Source organism: Coregonus lavaretus (assembly GCF_964263955.1).
Source record: "Coregonus lavaretus genome assembly, chromosome: 20".
Lineage (NCBI taxonomy): Eukaryota > Metazoa > Chordata > Actinopteri > Salmoniformes > Salmonidae > Coregonus > Coregonus lavaretus.
The window spans coordinates 22,847,898-22,869,504 of record NC_140007.1 but is presented as its reverse complement, the minus strand read 5'-3'; the positions used below and the strand labels follow the sequence as shown (position 1 = coordinate 22,869,504).

Genomic DNA, 21,607 nt, shown 5'->3' with positions numbered 1-21,607 from the left:
AAACGGAACCTTGAGGAACACTGAAACTTACAATTGATTTGTCAGAGGACAAACCATCCACAGAGACGAACTGATATCTTTCCGACAGATAAGATCTAAACCAGGCAAGAACTTGTCCGTGAGTCATATCCATAAAATGGAAAGAGCCCTTTTCGGACTTACATCATGGAATGTCCGAAAACTTGCCTTTGACCTGGCGGAGAGGATGGGAATCCAAAACACATAAAGAAAGGCTGTTGGTTATATTTCAATGAATTTGTTAAAAATATATATAAATATTACAAAACTTTGAAAACCGTTTGCTCTTGAATTTCATTTTAAAGACTGCTGGGATTTAAAATATTGCCTTATTCTAATTATAATGAGGTTAGTTTAACTGTACATAATGGAGTGTAAGGAAAATATAAAATAAGAAATCCAGTATCTCAGAAACGGCCACCCTCCTGGGCTTTTCACGCATGACAGTCTAGGGGTTACTGAGAATTGTGAGACCAACCAAAAAACATCCATTCAGTGACAGTCCTGTGGGTGAAAACAGTTCATTGAAAACAAAACAAAAAAACATGTATGCATTCATACAATGAATGTAAAATGTAAATGTAAATGAGAGAGGTCGAAGGAGAATGGCAAGAATCGTGCAAGCTAACAGGTGGGCCAAAACAGACAAATAATGGCACAGTACAAAAGTTGTGTGCAGAACGACATCTCGGAACGCACAACTCATCGATCCTTGTCCTGGATGGGCTATTGCAGCAGACGACCACACCGGGTTCCACTCCTATCAGCTAAAAACAAGAAGAAGCGACTCCAGTGGGCACGCGATCACCAACACTGGACAATTGAGGAGTGGAAAAACATTGCCTGGAACATGACAGTGAGTTCAGTTTACTTGAGTGGCCTGCACAGTCCACAGACCTCAACCCAATAGAGAATATTTGGGATGAGGTAGAACAGGCTGTTCGCAGCATGAATGTACCGCCTTCCAATCTGCAGCAACTGCGTGATGCCATCGCGTCAGCATGGACCAACATCAATTTGAAACATTTCCGACACCTTGTAGAATGCCCCCGAAAGATTCAGGCTGTTCTGGAGGCAAAGGGGGTCTGACCCGGTGTACCTAAGAACAGTCTGGTGAGATGTTTCAAGCACAACTATTGCTGATGGTGAACCTGAACAACCAAATAAAATCTAATGTAAGCCCCGATGTAGCCAGATGAGAGTTGTCTCCGAGGCTACTTTTTTTACAATTTTCAACAGAGCATGTGATAAAAATAACCTAACAAGTTACATTGGTTGTCACTCAACTAATAAAGCCTAATATTGTGCAAGCCATTTTATGAAGGTGACATGCAGATGTGCCAGATCAGGAATAGGCCTAACTTGTTCGTCAGCGCGGGAAGCTACGCACAGTGCTCAGTTTGACTAGGCTACTGCATTTACATTTACATTTACGTCATTTAGCAGACGCTCTTATCCAGAGCGACTTACAAATTGGTGCATTCACCCTATAGCCAGTGGGATAACCACTTTACAATATTTTTGTAAAAATATTTTTATAAATTTAAATTTAAATTTATTTTTTATATATATTTTTTATTTTTATTTTTAATGTATTTATTTTTGTTTAGTTTTATTTTTTTAGGGGGGGGGGGGGGGGGCGGGGGGGTAGAAGGATTACTTTATCCTATCCCAGGTATTCCTTAAAGACGTGGGGTTTCAAATGTCTCCGGAAGGTGGTGAGTGACTCCGCTGTCCTGGCGTCGTGAGGGAGCTTGTTCCACCACTGATATCGCCTGGGGTTGTTCGGCATGCAAAATGACTTGTAGATCAATGACTGTCAACACAATTACATGCTTAGTTCGACACTGAAGGAGAGGACGCAGTTGTTACAAAAGATGAGAGGTATTTTCGGAAAGTAGAAAGAAAGTAATTTGAACAACAAAAAATTGAACGTTTGAATCGATTTTCTGACCGATGCATGCTACATTTAGTTCGGTTTGGGGTCACACAGACCGATGCACTCATATCTTTAACATTTGAACCGGGGTTGATGCATATTGGTGAATCGTTACATCTCTAATAGTTACTAAGGCTTTCAAATCTGGATTCTGTAAAGTTTTTATAGGTAGCAAGGCTGCAGGTGCAAGCCATTTGATGAAATGAGCCTAACGATCTGTACATTCAATTAGGTCGTAGTGCCTTCTTTACTTTCCATGTGTAAGTGGGACAGTGGGAGTGAACTGTATGTGTGTGTGTTTTGCAAAAATAGACAAGCCCCCTTTTAGAATGGTTTGATTGCATCCTTTGTCTAAGCCCCTCAATTATGAATCCTAATCCGCAAAGATTGAGAGGGAGATCCAACAGCTGTTCATTGCAAACTGGATAAAAGGTACTTGTCTTGACCTGCTACTAAAGCCCCGGACATCCCTGGAGCTTGGCAGCTCCTTCTTTCCTCCCTTTTCTTCTCCCACCTAGCTGATGAAAAGAAAGAGATGAGAGAAAGTGAGTCAGATGCCGTCAACATGTCAGCAGGTATATTCATGTACAGTTCTCTCCTCCATTGCTTTGTTGTAGAGAAAATAAACCACCAGGAATTCAGAGTTGTCAACCAGCATCTAGTTATTTTTACCAGTGCTACTGTGTTTTGAGAATTTTTATATTTACAGTACATAAAGTGCATATATTGTAAATAACTGAGAAATTGTTGACAGCACATGGATGTTTTGTCTTTAGAAACAAGAGAAACCAAGTCAGGATTAAAATGGTCTAACAAAACAAATAGAATGCTAACAACACAAGCTATAGCAATGGGATATACTATAACACTACTTGAAAGGGGTACATAAGTCATTCATAAAGATATCATGCCTGGTTTTAAAAAGGTGTTATGAAAAAGGTGATTGTACAGTGTTAGCTGATGTACTGCATTAGCTGCTGGTATTTGTTGGGGAATCATTCCCTTATCTCTTTCTCAGCACTGTGATGGAAAGAGCTGAGGTGTGAAGTGGGCTGCCAGTAGACCCTAGAAAGGGAGGAAGCAGAGTGCGAATGTCACTCTCCATATCCCAGTTCTTGCAGCAAACTGATTTAGCTGCTGAATGGCCCTTTCATTGTCACTCTCAAGTGCTGCCAAGTGATGAGTTCCATGAAGGGGAGCTGTGAAAAACCATTATAAGTGTTTTGTAAAATGTAATTCTATTGGGGAATAGGATATAACAAAGTCTGAATTCCTGTGTATATCCTGAATATTTAGTTTCGTTAACTGTTCCATCTCACTTTGATTATTTCCATATTTATTGTAAAGAAAGAAATCAACAAAAAGGGTGGTTAGTAGCCTGTCCGAAGTCTTCATTTCCCCCCAAAAATAGAAAATCCAGGGAGTTTTTGTTTGGGGGTTTAAGTGTTACAATACTGCCACGTGCTTCAAAATTAGATTTAGCAACAGCTCTTCCCATGTCCTCACACAATCCGCTAAACTCTTAAACCCTGAATGAATGAGCTCTTTCCCACTCTACAGAATGACACTTTTCAAAATATGGCGAGACCAACAATGAGAACATTCACTCTAAAAACACAACGGCAATGTTGAAAGGTCAATTGAAAGCATGAGAGCTAAGTTTAATACATGAGCATAACAACAATAGCAGTAGCCCTGTACTGTAAGTATTCTTCATATCTCATTCACTCACCTCTTCAAATGACTGTACACTGATTTGATTGCAAACACTGATTGACTGTGGACACGCACAAAATCCCACAATCAATATTGTCATCAGCTGCAGGTCAATTCAAAAACTGGGAGTAGCGCCAAAAGGGTGTACACTAAGTAATTGGCTCACATAGACTGCCGCTGTGAGTACAATAACACAGGAGGTTCGTGGCACCATAATTGGGGAGGACAGGCTCGTGTTAATGGCTGGAGTGGAATTGGTGGAATGGTATCAAATACATCAAACACATGGTTTTCATGTGTTTGATGCCATTCCATTCGCTCCGTTCCAGCCATTATTATGAGCCGTCCTCCCCTCAGCAGCCTCCACTGTATAATACAGTAATGTTATCTGACAATGTCCACGTGCAGCAGCGTCTCAATGTTTTTGTTTGAACCTTTGAAAGGAGCAGTCTTTGAAATGTGAGAAGTTCTAGCACACTTCACACTTAACCTAACAAGTGTGTGTGCGTGTCTGTCAAGTTACAAGCCCTGCCTTTACATAATACTGGTAGTACAGGTTGGCTCTTGCTGTCAGAGAGCTGCCAGGTGCTGTCTGTTGTTAGTGTGGAAGCGAGGCTGTGGCTGTGGTGCCTGTTTAGATACTCACTCTTTTTGAGAGGGCACAAGGTGTACATGTAAGGTTTGGCAGATACTGACCTCAAAGGTAAGGCCATGTCTCTTTCTGACTTTTGCCGGTTGTCATGTTATGATAAATTGAGAGACTAATACTCCTTATTATTTTAGTGATGTTGGGAAATGCAGTGCTGTCCTGTAATGTATCCTTTTTCAGCAAGGCTCAATCCAAGTGTTACCCAAGGAACTGACCTTTTTCCCTTCATATTTCTGAAAAATTATACTTGGAAACTAAGTTAACATCCAGTGCTGTGATCTGAGGCACCCTGTTTATAACATTTATAACGGTTAATACTTTTATTTGCATTGCTTTTGTTGTCCGCATACATTGATAAAGACATGGCTAAAGAAATTCAAGCTTTGACCACATAACCATACATCAAATGATAAGAGAGTCATCCTTAATTTTACTTACCACAGTTATGTATGCCAAGAAAGCAGAATCTCGCTGGAATGTGATTAACATTTGCAATCAGTGGAAGGGTCGTTCCACCAATTCGGTGCCTTTTTGAGAAGTGTAACTTGATCTCAAAAAACTTTAGATTTCCCATCTCAAGAGATTAAATAAAAAATGACTATAGTAAGTGCCTATTAAGTGCCAAATAAAGTAACAGGTTTGACTGTAACAGGGTTGAATATTTCTTCTTAAATCAGCAACAAATCCCCTTGTGACAGGGGGAATGGAAGCTTGTTGTGTGCAATAGGGAGTGGCAATTGAATGTAATCTGAAATGGAAAAAGAAAGTTAAAACATTTCTAGCCTATCTATGGGTAACAGGGTTGACGTGTTATGCTCGACCAGCTCATATTCCCACCACAAAACAGACAATTGCCAGAAATAGTAGAACCAGCTCATCTGCTTTTACTCTATGATTTGACTATAAGATGTTCAATGTTTCCTTTGAAATAAATATTTAAAAAGGAATAGTTTCACCATATTAAAACAAGAGTTCAGTTCACGTAACACGGTTGACCTTAAAATGAGACAGATGTATATGAATCACTAATAACATTAAATGAATAATGATCTTCAGAAATTATTTAGTCAAAGCAACAAAATAATTAGGGCTTTACAATGATGGTGAAACTTGGAGAAATGTTGGGATTAAGTGGATTCAAATTTTGCTAGAAGTGACACAGGGTTGACGAAGGGACATGTCAAAATACTGAATTTTGGCACTTTAGCAATCCTTTATTCAGATAAAAAAATCAGATTTATTGAATTATCCATGTGGTCTATATTAAAGGGCTTTTAAAATTCAATATTGGTGCACAATTTCTACTTAAAATATCAAAGGTACGCAAAGGGAACTCTTTTCGTGGAACGACACGGAAATATGTAGCCTACATCAAATATACTAATTATAATGGAACGTCGTAGCTTTCAAGTTTATAGTATGTTTGACTTTGTTTGAGCAATACTTTAATTCATGAAATATTTCGTAAAAGGAAAATAGAGAACCTGAAAGGTAAAACAAGTATTTTACAGTAAGTCACATACACACACAGACAAGTGTGCCCACACACACACTCACTGTCACTATGGCAGGTTTTTTATGAGGGGTACCACTTTACCTGATTCGGTCAACCCAACTAAATCTCTCTAAAATTAATAACAGCAGGATTACAGTCGATGTCCACAAATCTAAGTAGCATAACAATGTAATTGCATAAAAATCTGTGACTTTAGAGACTTCTGGGGTTTTGCATGGGATGCGTCTCAATCTACTACATCCGCCAGTGTTGGCCTTCCATATCAGCTGTGGAAGGTGGCAGAGCTACAGTGGTGTTTGTATAGCCAGGAGACATCCTGAAAACCGATCTTCTCAGAAAAACCTCTGTAATGTCTGAACTAATATGACCCCACTATGGAAAGCTGAGACACTCACAAACACGGTCGTGTTGGCTGTTTTACTCTACTACGTCCACAAGCTTCACAGAACTCGTCTGAAGGTCACCGGTGACAGTAAGGTAAAAATGAATAGAAATGAATAGGGCATTTCCACGTCAAGAGCTTTCTACAGTATATCTCTTAGATATAGGAAACATACGTCAAAACATGAACTATCTGTTTTGCCATGTATGATTGTGTTCTTCAATGCGTTTCTGTGGGCTAATACCAGTAAGGCCAAATTCAATGTTTCATCAAATATATACATTACCTTCAGAAAGTATTCATCCCCCTTGACTTATTCCATATTTTGATGTGTTACAGCCTGAATTCCACATTTATTACATCGATTCTCTTTCTCACCCATCTACACACAATATCCCATAATGACAAAGTGAAAACATGTTTTTTTTTTTTTTGCACATTTATTTAAAATGAAATACAGAAATATCTCATCCATGTTGATTCTGTCAATGCCTGTGTAGACAGCGATTGTATTTGACAGAATGAGAAAGTGTCTATGTGGGTGTGTTTGTGCCTACGTGTGTATGTTCCTCACCCATGTTGGAGTGAATTCATGCTCCTGGTAAATTCCACTGTAACCACTATATGTATAGCAGGTGTACAACCCTAATTGCACCTGCCTTTCAATACTGTTGTTTACATGTTATGCAGTATCTCCATGTCCTTTCTGATTTTGATTATACATAGTTGTGCAGTTGCTTGTCTTCTAAATTCCTTTTAGGTTTTTGAACTAGTTATTTAATGTCAGTCTATCTGGTTTGTTTGGATGTTTGTCCTGCTGTATCATTGTGCTATTGTGTAATTGCTGTGCTGCCCTTTTAGTGTACTGGAAGGTAGATATATGCAAAGCCTAGTAAATATAAAAAAAACGCCATAGGCAAGAAACAAGTTCGGAGGGGAAATACATCAAAACAAAGGGAAGGGCAACTGTGTTACGTCACACCGGGTTTTTGTTGTTGTTGGAAAGGCATCAAACAGGAATTTTTATGATTAAGATTTGTTTCACTGCTTGTTTCAAAGGCTATGTTAAGTTAACAAGCAGAATGTCATAGGTCAGAAGTGACCCCGAAAACACCTGGGTAGTCTCTCTGAGTACAGTCTTTGAAAAAAGGGTTCTAACTAGAACCATAGAGGGTTCTTCAGCTTGTCCCCAGAGGAGAATCCTATATAGTTCTAGTTAAAACCCTCTGGAAAGGGTTCAGGGGTCAGTTAAAAAGCTTCTTCAGATGAAAAGGGTTCATGGTAGAACCCTCGTGTGACCCTTTCTTCCAAAAAGGGTTTCTTCTTTGGATGAAAGGGTTATAGGTAGGTTTGTTTGTACATGGATAGAGTCTATGCCATGGATTTCAAACATACAAATCCATCCCCCCTCCCAAAAACAACTAGGAAGAGGCTGTACGGACACGCCTGGTGCCCAAATTTTATGACGTAGGTTGCACAGCTGAGAGTCGAGTTGAGACTAATGACTGTTTTGTCAGTGGTCCTGATGAACCCCTCCCAGCTACACTATATGGCCAAAAGTATGTGGACTGTGGCTACCAGCCCCAGTGCATAGTGACAACTGTAAAGTTTGGTGGAGGAGGAATAATGGTCTGGGGCTGTTTTTCATGGTTCGGGCTAGGCCCCTTACTTCCAGTGAAGGGAAATCTTAACGCGACAGCATAAAATTACATTCTAGACGATTCTGTCCTTCCAACTTTGTGGCAACAGTTTGGCGAAGGCCCTTTCCTGTTTCAGCATGACAATGCCCCCGTGCAGAACGCGAGGTCCATACAGAAATGGTTTGTCGAGATCGGTGTGGAAGATCTTGACTGGCCTACACAGAGCCCTGACCTCAACCCCATCGAACAACTTTGGGATGAATTGGGAATGCCGACTGTGAGCCAGGCCTAATTGCCCAACATCAGTGCCCGACCTCACTAATGCTCTTGTAGCTGAATGGAAGCATGTCCCCGCAGCAATGTTCCAACATGTAGTGGAAAGCCTTCCCAGAAGAGTGGAGGCTGTTATAGCAGCAAAGGGGGAACCAACTCCATATTAATGGCCATGATTTTGGAATGAGATGTTTGACGAGCAGGTGTCCACATACTTTTGGTCATGTAGTGTATTTTTTAAAATGGTATTGAAAATCATACCGTTGGTATTTCTAAACACCCAGTATACAGTATACCGCCCAAGCCTAACTGTGTAACAAAGCCATAGCTCACACTGTGCCAAAAACAATGCAGTGAGTGCAATGTATGTCCTTCTCTAACAACAATATCGACCCCTCAAGCCAGTGCAGTACACAACTACAAAAGATGAGGCTTGATGAAAGCAGATGTCATCCACTGCTCCCCTCTCTTCAATGGAGCTAAGACCCATTGCATTATAATCATTCAAATTGTGTGGGTGTAAATGGATGTCGTCGTGCACATGTTTAGTGAAGGGAGGCATGGGGTGGTAGTGCAGGGTGAGGAGGGTATGGACAGAGAGGCATGCCTGTACTTCCTCTCCTCCTATTCTTTAATGTTCTGTGAATAGTCCTGTGGCCGTGGCTTTGTCCAAGTCATTGTCGGGCGGCTTAGAGAGCCTCTTTGCCAAGTGAGAGGCTTTGCCGACATATGTCACTTCAGTGAATCTCCCGTAGCTCCTTTAGCCGCTTGAGTGGAAGGGCGGGTGAGAGGCATTCACTGGGCGAAAAATAAGCAACGTGAAGGGTGAGCTGGAATGCTCACTGTCTGTTCCTGTCCGGTGTGCCTGAACTTGCACAGCACAGATTTCTGAGGCTTTTAAATGGACTTTCAGTGCAGCTGATTTGCTCACAGCCTATAGGCATCCACAGTTGAAAAATTACACAAATGCCAGTGAGTATACTCTATTTTTCATGCCATTTACTTTATGTTGTTGTTCTTTGGAAATACGTTTTTTTTAATGATTATAGTATGTTTTGAATTTCAAGTCAGTAAGTAATGAGGTATAATACAATGTGTGTTTTGAGTTGCTGTGGTAAAGGGATTAGCAGTGTGGTGGACCCACACTCATTCCTCGGCCGACTATTGGTCATGTAAACACAATCCCTGGGGATTTTAGGGTTCATTATCCTGTCGTTGTCTGGTAATAGATCCCTCTGCTTCCAAACAAATGTTGGGAGCATGTTTCCTGTTTATATCCCAAAGCCATGCGTTTTTTCAATACTGCTAGAATGGACTATATCACATTAATGAATTCATTGATGTTTTATTTCATCCAAATTTGGCTATTTGAGTAAATGTAAACTGGGAGGTTATTGCATGATCTGCCATGCACATACTGTACCGTGAGGAAGCCCAATAATTTGCATAATCCAAAAGGTTATTTACGTATATGAAACAGAGGCTTTGTTTAGCTTGAATGAGTTACATCCTTGGTAAGGTCAGGTATGATGTTGATTCTTTGTTGTCAGGGTCAACTAAATCTGGATAAAGGGTCAAATTCTGTCACTTTAAGCAAGGCTGCCCGCATCTTATGGACTCTTAACTGTTTTACTTTTTTTTTTTTTCTGCGATTATAAACTAATCACAGGTTTTCAGTATGTACAGAAATATTGGAGTATTTTTGTGTGTGTGTTTTTGTTGTTGTTTTGTTATGTTTTTATGTGGTACATCGTGCGACTGTTTTACCATACCGTAGTTGCTGTAACATAGATTAGGTTTATGTCTGTCGCAAAAAGGCAACCAACTATTCAATTCCAATTTAAATTCAATTCACAAATTGAAAACTAAGCCTCAATGAGAACATTGGGCAATTTCAAATCTGTTACTTGACTCTAATTGTTGAATTGGACTAATCCTAGCCCTTGTGTACAGTAATTGACATATTAACCTGCATTAACCCATATTACTAACTAGGACCAACCGGCAATGGCACACTCCATTGTGGGAGGTTGGCATGAGATACATAGTTGTCCTGCTTTCGTGACTGAGGGATTAGTTTGTTGAGTGAGCCCTTTGGCAATGCCACTGTGGCTGGGCTGGTTCATTCGGAGATCTGTAACCCACAGCACCCACAGGCTTGCTACAATAAACAAACGTAAGCCTACCCTCTCTAGCAATCATCCATGGCAGTATCTTATATTATGTACCAATAAGGTTTACTGTAAGCATGCCATTTGATGCCACCATCCCAGTTTTACAATCAGGGGTAATCTCAAACAACTGGAATGTTTTACAACAATGATGTACCAATGAATTACACCCGTCGAGAGAGGATGTGCGATACAGGATATTACCGTTATTCAGAAGAGTGTTTAACTGTCTTTCAATACTTGGATTGGAGTAAGGAAAGACATGGTGATTGCCTAGCCTGGTTTTCTTCAGTATTTGCTTGGGCAATGGTGCTGCCAGTTGTATTTATATTATTTTAGACTGTCTGAGGGGTAGTCTATCAAACTGTACCCAATGCATTTTATATATGATTGTACTAGTACATATAGGCAATTGAACTGCTCTGCTTCTGTTTATTTACTGATTGTATAGGCAAAGCAAATTGCCCCTTGGGCAATTCAAGATTAACTTTTCTCCAATCAAAGTCAGTATAGGGATGCTGTTTATGTTGCTGAAACGGTCCATGACTCTGTGATGCAGTACACACTTTTAGTTTTTGTTGTCCTAGGCTACCTGGCAAAAATGCTTGCACGCTAGTCTAACTTCCTTTCATGGCCAACGATGCGCCAGGCCAGCTAGTTAACATGAACATACTACATTAGCTACATGTTGAACTTCCATCCTCTCAGTCCAGGGGCACAATGTAGTAATTTATGGTTGGATCAGAATTGCCGTTGTAATCATTGGCCAGTACGGAGAATTAAGTAAAACCACAAGTCCAAATCCCTATTTCCATCCATGGCTAATTTAGGAAAGGGAGGATTTTAGCTAGTTAGCCACCGGAGGACCACGGCAAAAAGAGATGTAACAATTTAAGTTCTTCTTTTTGGTGCGCCAGGACCATTCACAGTTGAGCTCGCTCAGTTTAGCTCAACGCTGATTGGCTATTATTATTATTTTTTATTATCAACGGAGACCAAATGCTGGCTGGCTTCCCTTGCATTCAATGCTATGGGCGGAAACAATGTCATACTCATTTTGACCAGACAGCATCAGATATTTGGGATACACATACTGAAAAAGAGGGGCGCTGTTTCGCTCGCTCGGATGCTTTCTCCAGTGAGATACATTCAGCCTCTTGCGAATTGAAGAAAAATTATGAAACAGAGAGAGATGAAAGATACATTATTTTATATGCTTTTTGGGGTAGCCTGGCTTCCCTTGGCATCCATGAGTACACACCACTGGGTTACTGACAGTTTTTATTTATTTCCCTGTGTCTCTGCACATCTAGGTCCTCTCCCTCCTCCAAGTGTTGACAGATATCAGCTGATCTTGTGGGCCAAAGCCGTGGTGCTGTCAGTAGTTTCGCCTGCTCTCCTGGACAGTCTCTGCTCAACAGCGGTGGGGCGATGAGGTCGCTGTGTAGCTTGGGCCTTGCTTTCCTCTTGGCCTTGACCTCCAGGGCCAGAGGCCTCGATATCCCCCTGGAAGGTATAGTGCAGTTTGGGCAACCTACACTGAGTGTACACATTAAGCACACCTTCCTAATATTGAGTTGTAACCCCCCTTTTGCTCTCAGAACAGACTCAATTAGTCTGGGCATGGACTCTACAAGGTGTCAAAGGTGTTCCACAGGAATGCAGACGGGAAACAGCGTTGCAGTTCTTGACACAAAGCTAGAATGCCAATTTCTCAATATGAATCTTCCAACAAGCACAAGTTATACATTTCCTGCTGTACATTGCACACAACATGACCAAATCCTGATAATGGTAGTCAAGTTGTTAAAGTGTTTGTTTGATGAAACCAATATGGTGGGATGAATGTATGTTTTGTATCTGCAATGTATCTTTTCATCCCGCAGTGGAGCAGCTACCGACCATAACAGTGCAGACCCCTGGCCCTGTCATTGCCTTCCCCTTTGAAGACAGTTTTTCCATGAGATGTGAAGCCAAAGGCAACCCACAACCAGTGTGAGTGAGATGACTGTGATTCGTCCTAGGATCTCCCTGTTTTTTGCCCTTATGCTTATTGTTGCATCTCTAGCTATCATATCTGTAACCAAGCATTACAAAATGCTTAATTGCCCCAACAGATACAGATGGACAAAAGATGGCCAGGCCATAGAACCCCTCTTTGACTTGGGGGTCAAAAAAGAGAGAAACAATGGGAGTTTTGTGATTCATAGCGGGCACCTTGCGCAGTTCCAGGGGAAGTATCAGTGCTACGCTTCAAACAATCTGGGAACAGCAGTATCGGAGGAAATTGAACTCATTGTACCAAGTGAGTGCCACTCTCATGTTGTAAGAAACTGGCATAGTGAACAGTTTTGCATCTTACAGCAAGACTGTGTGTGTTACATTTTGTATCCCATCTAAAGGTGTTGACATTAGTAAAACATATTTCATACATGCCTAACCATTGCACAGGTACCCCAAAGTTCCCCAAAGAGAAGATTGCCCCAATCGTTGTTAAAGAGGGCCAGCCTGTGATTCTGGAATGCAACCCACCACAGGGGATCCCTCCTCGACAGATCTACTGGATGACTATTGGTGAGAAAATAGACCACTAGTTCAATCTTTACAGCACCATCCAACTGAAAATAGTTTAGAACGGAATATGTCACTTTATACACATTTCAATTGAAATAGAATACTGTAACACTTTACATTAGGATGCTCCTATACCTTTGTTGTAATATTGTTATTACTCAAGTAACAAAATATTATTGACATGTTCTTATGTAGTAATTCAGTAGTTGTTTTAAATTTGCATAGTAATGGAAATTTGCTTTTTTGTTATTACACAAGTAGAATTAGGGCCGCTCAACGTAGTTCCCTTTAAATTTGGACATTCACTGTCACCTTTTTCTCAACAAAGCCAAAAGAAGGTCTATGATCTAATGACATCACAGCACTGTCTGAAGTAGTTTCTCAATGGGGATAAGGCCATATGCTTAGGCCCATCTAGCCAAATCACACACTTTTAAATTCGGCAAGGAGCTCAAATAGAAGTGCATGTTTTCTAGAGCTGAGAGGAGCTTCTCATAAAGAGGTCCAAATAAAAATAAGAAATTAAATAATAATTCAATTAAACTAGAAAAGGAAATTTCCTGAAGAAAATCTAAATTGAGTCAGTCTGTACCAGAGCTAGTTAATGCGGACCAGCTATTTTTGAACTTTTCCTGTTGAAAACAATATCCCACGTATAAATAAAGTAAAAATATGTTTTCAGCAAATAGTGTTTTTTAGACACAAGTGCAAACTTTATGGAGTAGGCCATTCAAGGAGTTGGTCTGATGGTGCCCTCTGATGTCATCGGCCTCCCCCATTGCTTGAATTTTTCCAATTCAAGTCTATGTCTAAAACTGTGAATGGACAGACCAACCAATTAAACCCTACTTCTATAACCCCACTCTTACCTAATAGCTATCCAAACAAATACTCTCCCTACATTGCTCTATAAAGGGAAAAGCTTGGGGAAATTGTTTTTAATGGCTGCCATATTTAAAGCCACAGTATGGTTAGTCAGGTCATGTGACCCTAGTTCTTCCTTTACACTTCCAATAAGAAACACACATTTTCGCCTTGTTCAATATGAAACCCAAATTGTCGCTTTCTGTTGCAAAACATTTTCCATTGTGTGTCCTAATGAACACAACCCATTGTCTCCTCCAGGTCTCCAACATATTGAACAGGATGAGAGGGTGTCCATGGGCCAAGACGGCAACCTCTACTTCTCCAATGCCCTGGAGAAGGATAGCCGGAGAGACTACTGCTGCTTCGCCGCATTCTCCGCCATACGCACCATCGTCCAGAAGACAGCCATGTCGGTGGTCGTCAAGAGCTGTAGGTTGACAGTGTGATGCCTTACATCAATGTTTCTCAACCTGTTTTATACTAGGACAGGCAAGCTATAGTCCTTCCTCTAAACCTGGGTCGCCAACCCAACATCTTAAACATTAGACCAAGAGGACATCCTCATATTCTAAGTGCAACATTATGGCCCGCTACACTTACATTACAAGTAGCACTTGTAAAAACGGATTAAACAGGTATCTGCAAGACCGGTCAGCAACATATTACTTCCAGATTGAGAACCCAGCCCTACATGTTGAGTAGGAGTTGAAAGGTCATGTTCAGGACACTAGATGCAGTGATGATGTTGTAAGGAGAGGGAGGAGGGCTGTCCCCACACACCTCAAAGACAATCGTCGGATTCTAAAGTCTATCAACATTATATATGGTTTTATTTTAAGTATAAAGTGCAAAGTGTGCAAGTGCAAAAAGTGCAGGCATGTACTTCAGATCAGAGCAATAGACAGAGCTCCATTGGATCAAGGTGAGTTTTCATATTTTTTTTACATTTCAGTAAAACCTGCTGGTGAGCTGGATGACAGTGACAGCAGTGGTGAGTTCCTTTAACATTATATTTGACTTGAACCTGAATGATAATATCCCATTACAGTTCATAGTATTTGACTGATTAAATCCTCTGACTTATTTATAGGAAAAGTCAATGCATGTTTAGTATGCACACATTGAATGAGATTAATCTATGCAATTTTACCTGGGTGTAATTTTTTATTAACAAAAACACTAAAAAAGATGCTAGGAGTGTGTACCAAAAGACTCATGTGTGGACAAACACCTACTGCAGTTGTTCCTTGGTTTCAGAAATAGACCTAATGTACATCTTATGCCTGTCCTTTTCTGCCAGTGGACGGCTATGCCATTCCAGAGAGAAAGCCGAGCCTTCTGGTACCCTCTGGTGGTCAGTCAGAGGTTTGGCTGGTGAAAGGAGAGGAGCTGGTGCTAGAGTGTATAGCAGAGGGATTGTAAGTGGAGTCACATCATTTCTCAATTTAGTATGAAATAATATATATTCATAACTTCAGTGACTGGATCTGCTTAGAACATGTTGTATTATTACTTTGTATTATTATTTTTATAGAATAATATGTGTATCATTTTTCACGAATCATATCTCGTTTTCTCTCATCTTGTTACTCAGTCCAACTCCTGTGATCGAATGGAAATTATTTGGAGAGAAGCTGCCGAAACGGGCAAATATAAAAAACTACGGGAAATGTTTAACCATAAATAACATTGAAGAGGAGGATGATGGGAAGTACATGTGTACGGCGAGGAACTCTGTCGGACAAACGGTCCACTACTTCAGCGTCATGGTGGAGGGTGAGTAGACTGAGTCAGGTTATACTTTCAGTGTGACCCCTGCAAAAAAGTTTGTTGTCCCCCCTACAATGTCCAAGTGAAGCCTACACCCTTCGTTATACAGTGTATGTTTGACAGCTTGGTTTTTTAGACCTCGGTTTTTAAGAGTTTTTGTAGACCTCTTCAATCTCTTGTGGCGTTGCGTTCACCTACAGCAGCTACATTGTCAAAGGAAAACATTGATTTCTTATTAGAGCGTAAAGCATTCTAGAAGAGGTCAGGTATCGTCTTTACAATGATAGACAAATCTCTAGGCGGCCATCTTTGTTAAATACAAAGGATTATGGTTGCCATGACATAGGTTGTGTTCCCCTGCTCAGACGTTGCATGCATCAACCAATGGTTGCATGCAACATCATCGACTGTGCTGCCAGCCACCAGATTGCTATAAAATATTATGTGGTTAGCTGATACGTAAAATACCTATCCAGGCGTTGTAAGATCTGGCATGGGTCAGCAACATCTGAGCAGGGGAACACAACTCTAGACTGACAAAGACTCTCTTTATGTCTCACAGAGCCACCAAGATGGCAGCCGGAGCCACCCAAGGGCCAGTTGGCTGTTGTTGGCTCTGACGTGCACATCAAGTGCTCTGCCTCGGGAAAGCCATGGCCGGTTATCTCATGGAGGAGGAATGGACAGCCTCTGGACGGTGAGTGAGGTGACCCCTAACATATGAACCCTGACCTCTGTCCTTGCCAGTTACTTCAGTGTCCAATCCACCCACCTCACTTGACTCTATAGGATACAAAAATGGTCTTTGTAGTTTTGTGTAATGCAATAGTCATTCCTCTGTGTTGAATTTGGTCCAGTTGTTGCTCAGCATCCTATAAATCAAATCAAATCAAATGTTATTTGTGACATGCGCCGAATTCAACAGATGTAGACTTTAACGTGAAATGCTTACTTACGAGCCCTTTCCCAACAATGCAGTTAAAAAGTAAGAAAATTAACAAATAGATCAAAAGAAAATTGTAACACAATAAAATAACACAATAAAATAACAATAACGAGGCAATATACAGACCATATACAAGGAGTGCCAGTACTATAGAATCTGCATTTGTGTTTGGTTTTGAGCATTTCTTTCTGGTTCTTTCAGATGGCCCGTCATCGAACAGACAAGTGCTTGATGACACCATAGTGTTGCACAGGGCCAGGCCTGAGGACAGTGCCGTCTACCAGTGTGAAGTCTCCAACAGACATGGCACCATCCTGGCTAATATTAACATCATGATCATAAGTCAGTACTGGACATTAGCACTTTGTGTGTGTGTGTGTGTGTGTAACTATAGCACAGCCTATCACAGCCCTGGTTCACCCAGAAACTGAATTGGGAAGTCTGATAGGGAGCTTATGGATGTCATATCCACATAAATATATTATTATAAATTTTTACTGATGTTGGATGGATCTGACAGTGATTTCTCCATAAGATGAACAGTATAATGGTGATTCTTTATAAAACAATAGTGTGAGTGTTGGCATGTGGGAATGTATGCATGTGTGTTTATTGTACAGTTGCAACCTCTGCTGGCCACAGAACACACACACAACCAGTCCTATCCGAGAAGCAGAGCAGTATAGCACAAACAGATCCTGGACCAGGCTATGCTTGGACATTCCAAGCTGACAATTACTTTTCTCAAACTAGAAATTCTATGGCCTATAATGGTGATAATGCACCACATTGAACAGCTTACCTAAAACCCTAAAACCACCCAAATTCTTCCCCATGATAGTATTACCAAGAAACCAATCACTAACCTGTGCCATGGTTGATTGCTTCCTTTAGGCTTTGTTTTGTTGTTATTGTCCTGTGTTATGGTTACAGTCAAATATACAAGATATAGCGGTAATTGTGTTTTTGCTACCCCCACAGATCTCCCACCTCGGATGCTGACTAAGGATTACCAGCGATATTCAGTAGTGCAAGGGAGGGACATCCTCATGGACTGCAAAGTATTCAGCTCCCCTCCATCCACTGTTTCCTGGTGAGTTGAGCCACCAGCCTATTTCTCCTCCACTGTTGTTGTTGGTGAACATCTGTAGTGACTGGTATAGAAAGCACTGCAAAAGGATATCTTCAATACTTAATGTATTTGCCCTGAAATTTTGACAATCACTCTTTGGTGTGCTGTTCATTTGATTCACTGTGGACAAGGATTCAGCACCCATCCAGTTTTGAAGTCAAATTTGTGAGGGAGCGATTGTTTTTTGTTTATTGTTAATTATTGTTTATTATTTTGGTGGTGAACAATGCCTGATTCATCCTTAATTCTCTCTCTCCTGCTGTTTTATATGTCATACACCACCCTATTCTTAATTTATCGGAGTTCTGTGACACTTTTCCTTTGTTCATCTCCTTATATTCTGATTATCTCTTTCAGTAACATCACCCCTAATCTTTCTCTTTTGGTGTGTTTAGATAGGGAAGACTCTCTTAGACCCATTGACATTGACCCATTCAAATTTCATATAGGACTCATGAGTTCCAATGTGATTTTGTTTCTCCATTTATGAACTTGACTAGTCTTTTAACTAGTCTCATTCTCCAACACCTTAACAAAAGTGCAAACCAACCCTACTGGAAAATTCACACAAAATGAATTCCACTTGCAATTCTAACATGTTCCATGACATGTTAAATGAATAGATAACCTGTTTCCAAATTTGTAATGTATTTAGGAAATAAAATTGCACTTCAAACAAGCTTTTCAGGTGTCTGTGAAAGCAAAGACGGGTGGAATGCATTTACAACGTATTAGAATTCAATTTGTGTTACAATAACATTTGTTTTTGTGTGATTATTGTATATCCAACACAGTTTTAACATGTATATGTCCAGTAGGGAAACAGCTTATCAAATGGCAACTCTGAAATGCTTGTCTTCTAGGAACAAGGATGAAACTACGGAATCTGTTGAGGGGGAACAATTCTCAGTTTTTAAGAATGGATCACTGCAGATCAACCAGGCAGGGAAAGAAGACAGTGGGGAATACATGTGTTTCGCCACCAATTCGGAGGGAAAATCAGCCATCACAGCCTTGCTAGACGTCAAAGGTATTTCAACTCCTTGGACAGCATTTTGAATGAATTATCATTTGCTTTTTTCATTTGCACTTTAAAGTGAATTGGGTTTAGGACAAATAATATGGATGTTGGCTTTCATCCGTATTGCTTTTATCTATCTAGTCCTTTCAGATCAGTGGTGACAGGGAAGGTAGCAGGGAAATTATGGTATTCATTATCATCAGGACATAGTTCAATTCAGCCAACCTTGCTATGTCGATTACTTGCAAACTGCGCAGGGAAATTCCAAGAAAAAACAATGGTTTTCCCATTTTATCCTCTCTCTCATTTCTCTTGTGTGGAAAATGTCTGTAACTCTCTCTCACCTGACTTACATAGCTAGCTTGAGACTTCAAGTATGGCCCGCAAGATTTTCAAATATAACTGAACATCAGAAGATTATAAGATGTTCTTTTATTCACCCGGTAAATGTATTTGTATGTTTCAGATCCCACCCAAATCGTGGAGCCGCCGCAGAACCTGCTGATATTAAGTGGCACCACAGCCCAGCTTACATGCCAAGCAGAGTATGACATATCTCTTAGGAAGGAGTTTCAAATAGTCTGGAGCAAGGATGGGGAACAGATACCCCCATTCACAGAACAGTCCAGGTAAGATACCCTAGTGGGATTGTTACCCCATTTTGTATACAAGTATTAATCACTATACTATTACCACAGTGTAGGAAGTTGGATCACCTCACAAAGATATACAGAAATATTCATAGAAACCACCTATTAAGAATGACAGCGTTACCACTGATACAAGTGAATGTATTATGAGTCTCTCTTTATAAATGTGCTTTTATTATTAGATATTTTCTGGATAATGGAATGCTACAAATTATCAATGTAAACCAAAGCGACAAGGGAACATACACATGTATCGCCAGAACCAATCTAGACCAGGACACCGCCTCTGCACTTGTCACAGTACTGGGTAAGCAGCATCACCGTCAGTTTTAGGAATGCCATTGTAATACGTCTGTAATGCTGAAGTGCAAAATTCAGGCCCTGGAGGTCCGCAGTCCAGATGGTTTTGATTTATCTTTTGTACCTACAGTGCTTAATAAATTGATCTTACTGATTGGCTGGAGAGTGCACCTACCTGGGTTGTGTTCATTAGGCACCAAACTGAAGAAAATAGACTGAAAGAGGGAAGGACTACCTGGACAAGAATTTATCATTTTAGTTTTCCTTTGCAAAACATTTGTAAAAGTTTTCAATTGCATGCCCCAATGAGCATGTCCCAGGTCAGTCAAGTCAGTCCCTAGTTACTATAAAAGGCGGTCAAAGACGAAATGTAGCAGGACTGCGGTCCTCAAATGACCGGAGCTATGCACCCCCCATCATGAGCTGTGAACCCCCCCCCCCCCCCCCATCGTAATGTGATTGCAATGATTCTGCAATGTTGCTGTTATGTTGTTTCAGATGTCCCTGATGCGCCAGAGGATGTGGAGCTGTCTGAACAAAAGAGCTGGAGTGTCCGGTTGGCCTGGGTACCCGGTGACGACCACAACAGCTCTGCCACTGGTAGGCCTGGCTACCACAGTCAGCTTTCTTCACCCTCAATCGTATGTCATAGGGAGTAGGGATGTCCTCAAATGTACACCGTACCTGAGGGACTAGAAAGAGAAGATCAAATGTGGTCCCAGTTTCAGCATACTACAAACATATGCTGAACAAAAATATAAACGCAACATGGAACAATTTCAAAGATTTTTACTGAGTTACAGTTCATATAAGGAATCAGTCAATTGAAATAAATTCATTAGGCCCTAATCTATGGATTTCACATGACTGGGAATACAGATATGCCTCTGTTGGTCACAGATACCTTTAAAAAAAGGTAGGGGCGATACCAGTCAGTATCTGGTGTGACCACCATTTGCCTCATGCAGTGCGACACATCTCCCTCCAATAGAGTTGATCAGGCTGTTGATTGTGGCCTGTGTTGTCCCACTCCTCTTCAATGGCTGTGCGAAGTTGCTGGATATTGGCTGGAACTGGAACACACTGTCGTACACATCGATCCACAGCATCCCAAACATGCTCAATTGGTGACATGTCTGGTGAGTATGCAGGCCATGGAAGAACTGGGATATTTTTAATTTGCAGGAATTGTGTACAGATCCTTGCGACATGGGGCCGTGCATTATCATGCTGAAATATGAGGAGATGGTGGCGGATGAATGGCACGACAATGAGCCTCAGGATCTCGTCACGGTAAATTCAATAGTTTTTGTTGTCCGTAGCTTATGCATGCCCATACCATAACCCCACCGTCACCATGGGGCACTCTGTTCACAACGTTGACATCAGCAAACCGCTTGCCCACATGACACCATACACGTGGTCTGCGGTTGTGAGGCCGGTTGGATGTACTGCCAAATTCTTAAAAAACGTTGTTGGAGGCAGCTTATGGTAGAGAAATGAACATTCAATTATCTGGCAACAGCTCTGGTGGATATTCCTGCAGTCAGCATGCCAATTGCACACTCCCTCAAAACTTTAAACATCTGTGGCATTGTGTTGTGTGACAAAACTGCACATTTGAGAGTGGCCTTTTAATGTCCCCAGCACAAGGTGCACCTGTCTAATAATTATGCTGTTTAATCAGCTTCTTGAGAATCTCGTGGATGGATTATATTGGCAAAGGAGAAATGCTCACTAACAGGGATGTAAACACATTTGTGCAAACAATTTGAGAGAAATTAGCTTTTTGTGTGTATGTAAAATGTCAGGGATCTTTTATTTCAGTTCATGAAACATAGGACCAACACTTTACATGTTGTGTTTATATTTTTGTGTAGTAAAAACATTAGGATTGTCATGTAACACTTGGGGGTGTTCTTCCACAATATATTATAACCCCTTTCCTGAAACTGTAATAAGAGATTGCTAAAATGTGAAATATATGCGCACAAAAAGTACACTATTGTGAAGTGGAAACGTCTAGGAGCAACAACGGCTCAG

At 40.8% G+C, this 21,607-nt stretch overlaps 1 protein-coding gene across 3 annotated transcripts in view; it reads left to right on the top strand.

Annotated features, from left to right (window-relative positions):
• The first annotated feature begins 4,273 nt into the window (after positions 1-4,273).
• The window catches only part of LOC311147718 (neural cell adhesion molecule L1-like protein), a 72,520-nt gene continuing 55,186 nt past the window's right edge, over positions 4,274-21,607 (top strand). For 2 of the 3 annotated variants that reach the window (XM_084184473.1, XM_084184472.1), the window contains exons 1-16: positions 4,274-4,376; positions 11,618-11,817; positions 12,191-12,299; positions 12,422-12,609; positions 12,756-12,878; positions 14,004-14,174; positions 14,698-14,736; positions 15,046-15,163; positions 15,340-15,521; positions 16,078-16,212; positions 16,663-16,803; positions 17,443-17,554; positions 18,457-18,623; positions 19,081-19,243; positions 19,447-19,571; positions 20,063-20,164. In XM_084184473.1, coding sequence (XP_084040599.1) covers positions 11,736-11,817; positions 12,191-12,299; positions 12,422-12,609; positions 12,756-12,878; positions 14,004-14,174; positions 14,698-14,736; positions 15,046-15,163; positions 15,340-15,521; positions 16,078-16,212; positions 16,663-16,803; positions 17,443-17,554; positions 18,457-18,623; positions 19,081-19,243; positions 19,447-19,571; positions 20,063-20,164 — 1,957 coding nt within the window. In that variant the 5' untranslated portion in view covers positions 4,274-4,376; positions 11,618-11,735. Of the gene's footprint in view, positions 4,377-9,062; positions 9,106-11,617; positions 11,818-12,190; positions 12,300-12,421; positions 12,610-12,755; positions 12,879-14,003; positions 14,175-14,697; positions 14,737-15,045; positions 15,164-15,339; positions 15,522-16,077; positions 16,213-16,662; positions 16,804-17,442; positions 17,555-18,456; positions 18,624-19,080; positions 19,244-19,446; positions 19,572-20,062; positions 20,165-21,607 lie in introns of those variants that run through there. The other variant, XM_084184474.1, reaches the window with a different exon arrangement.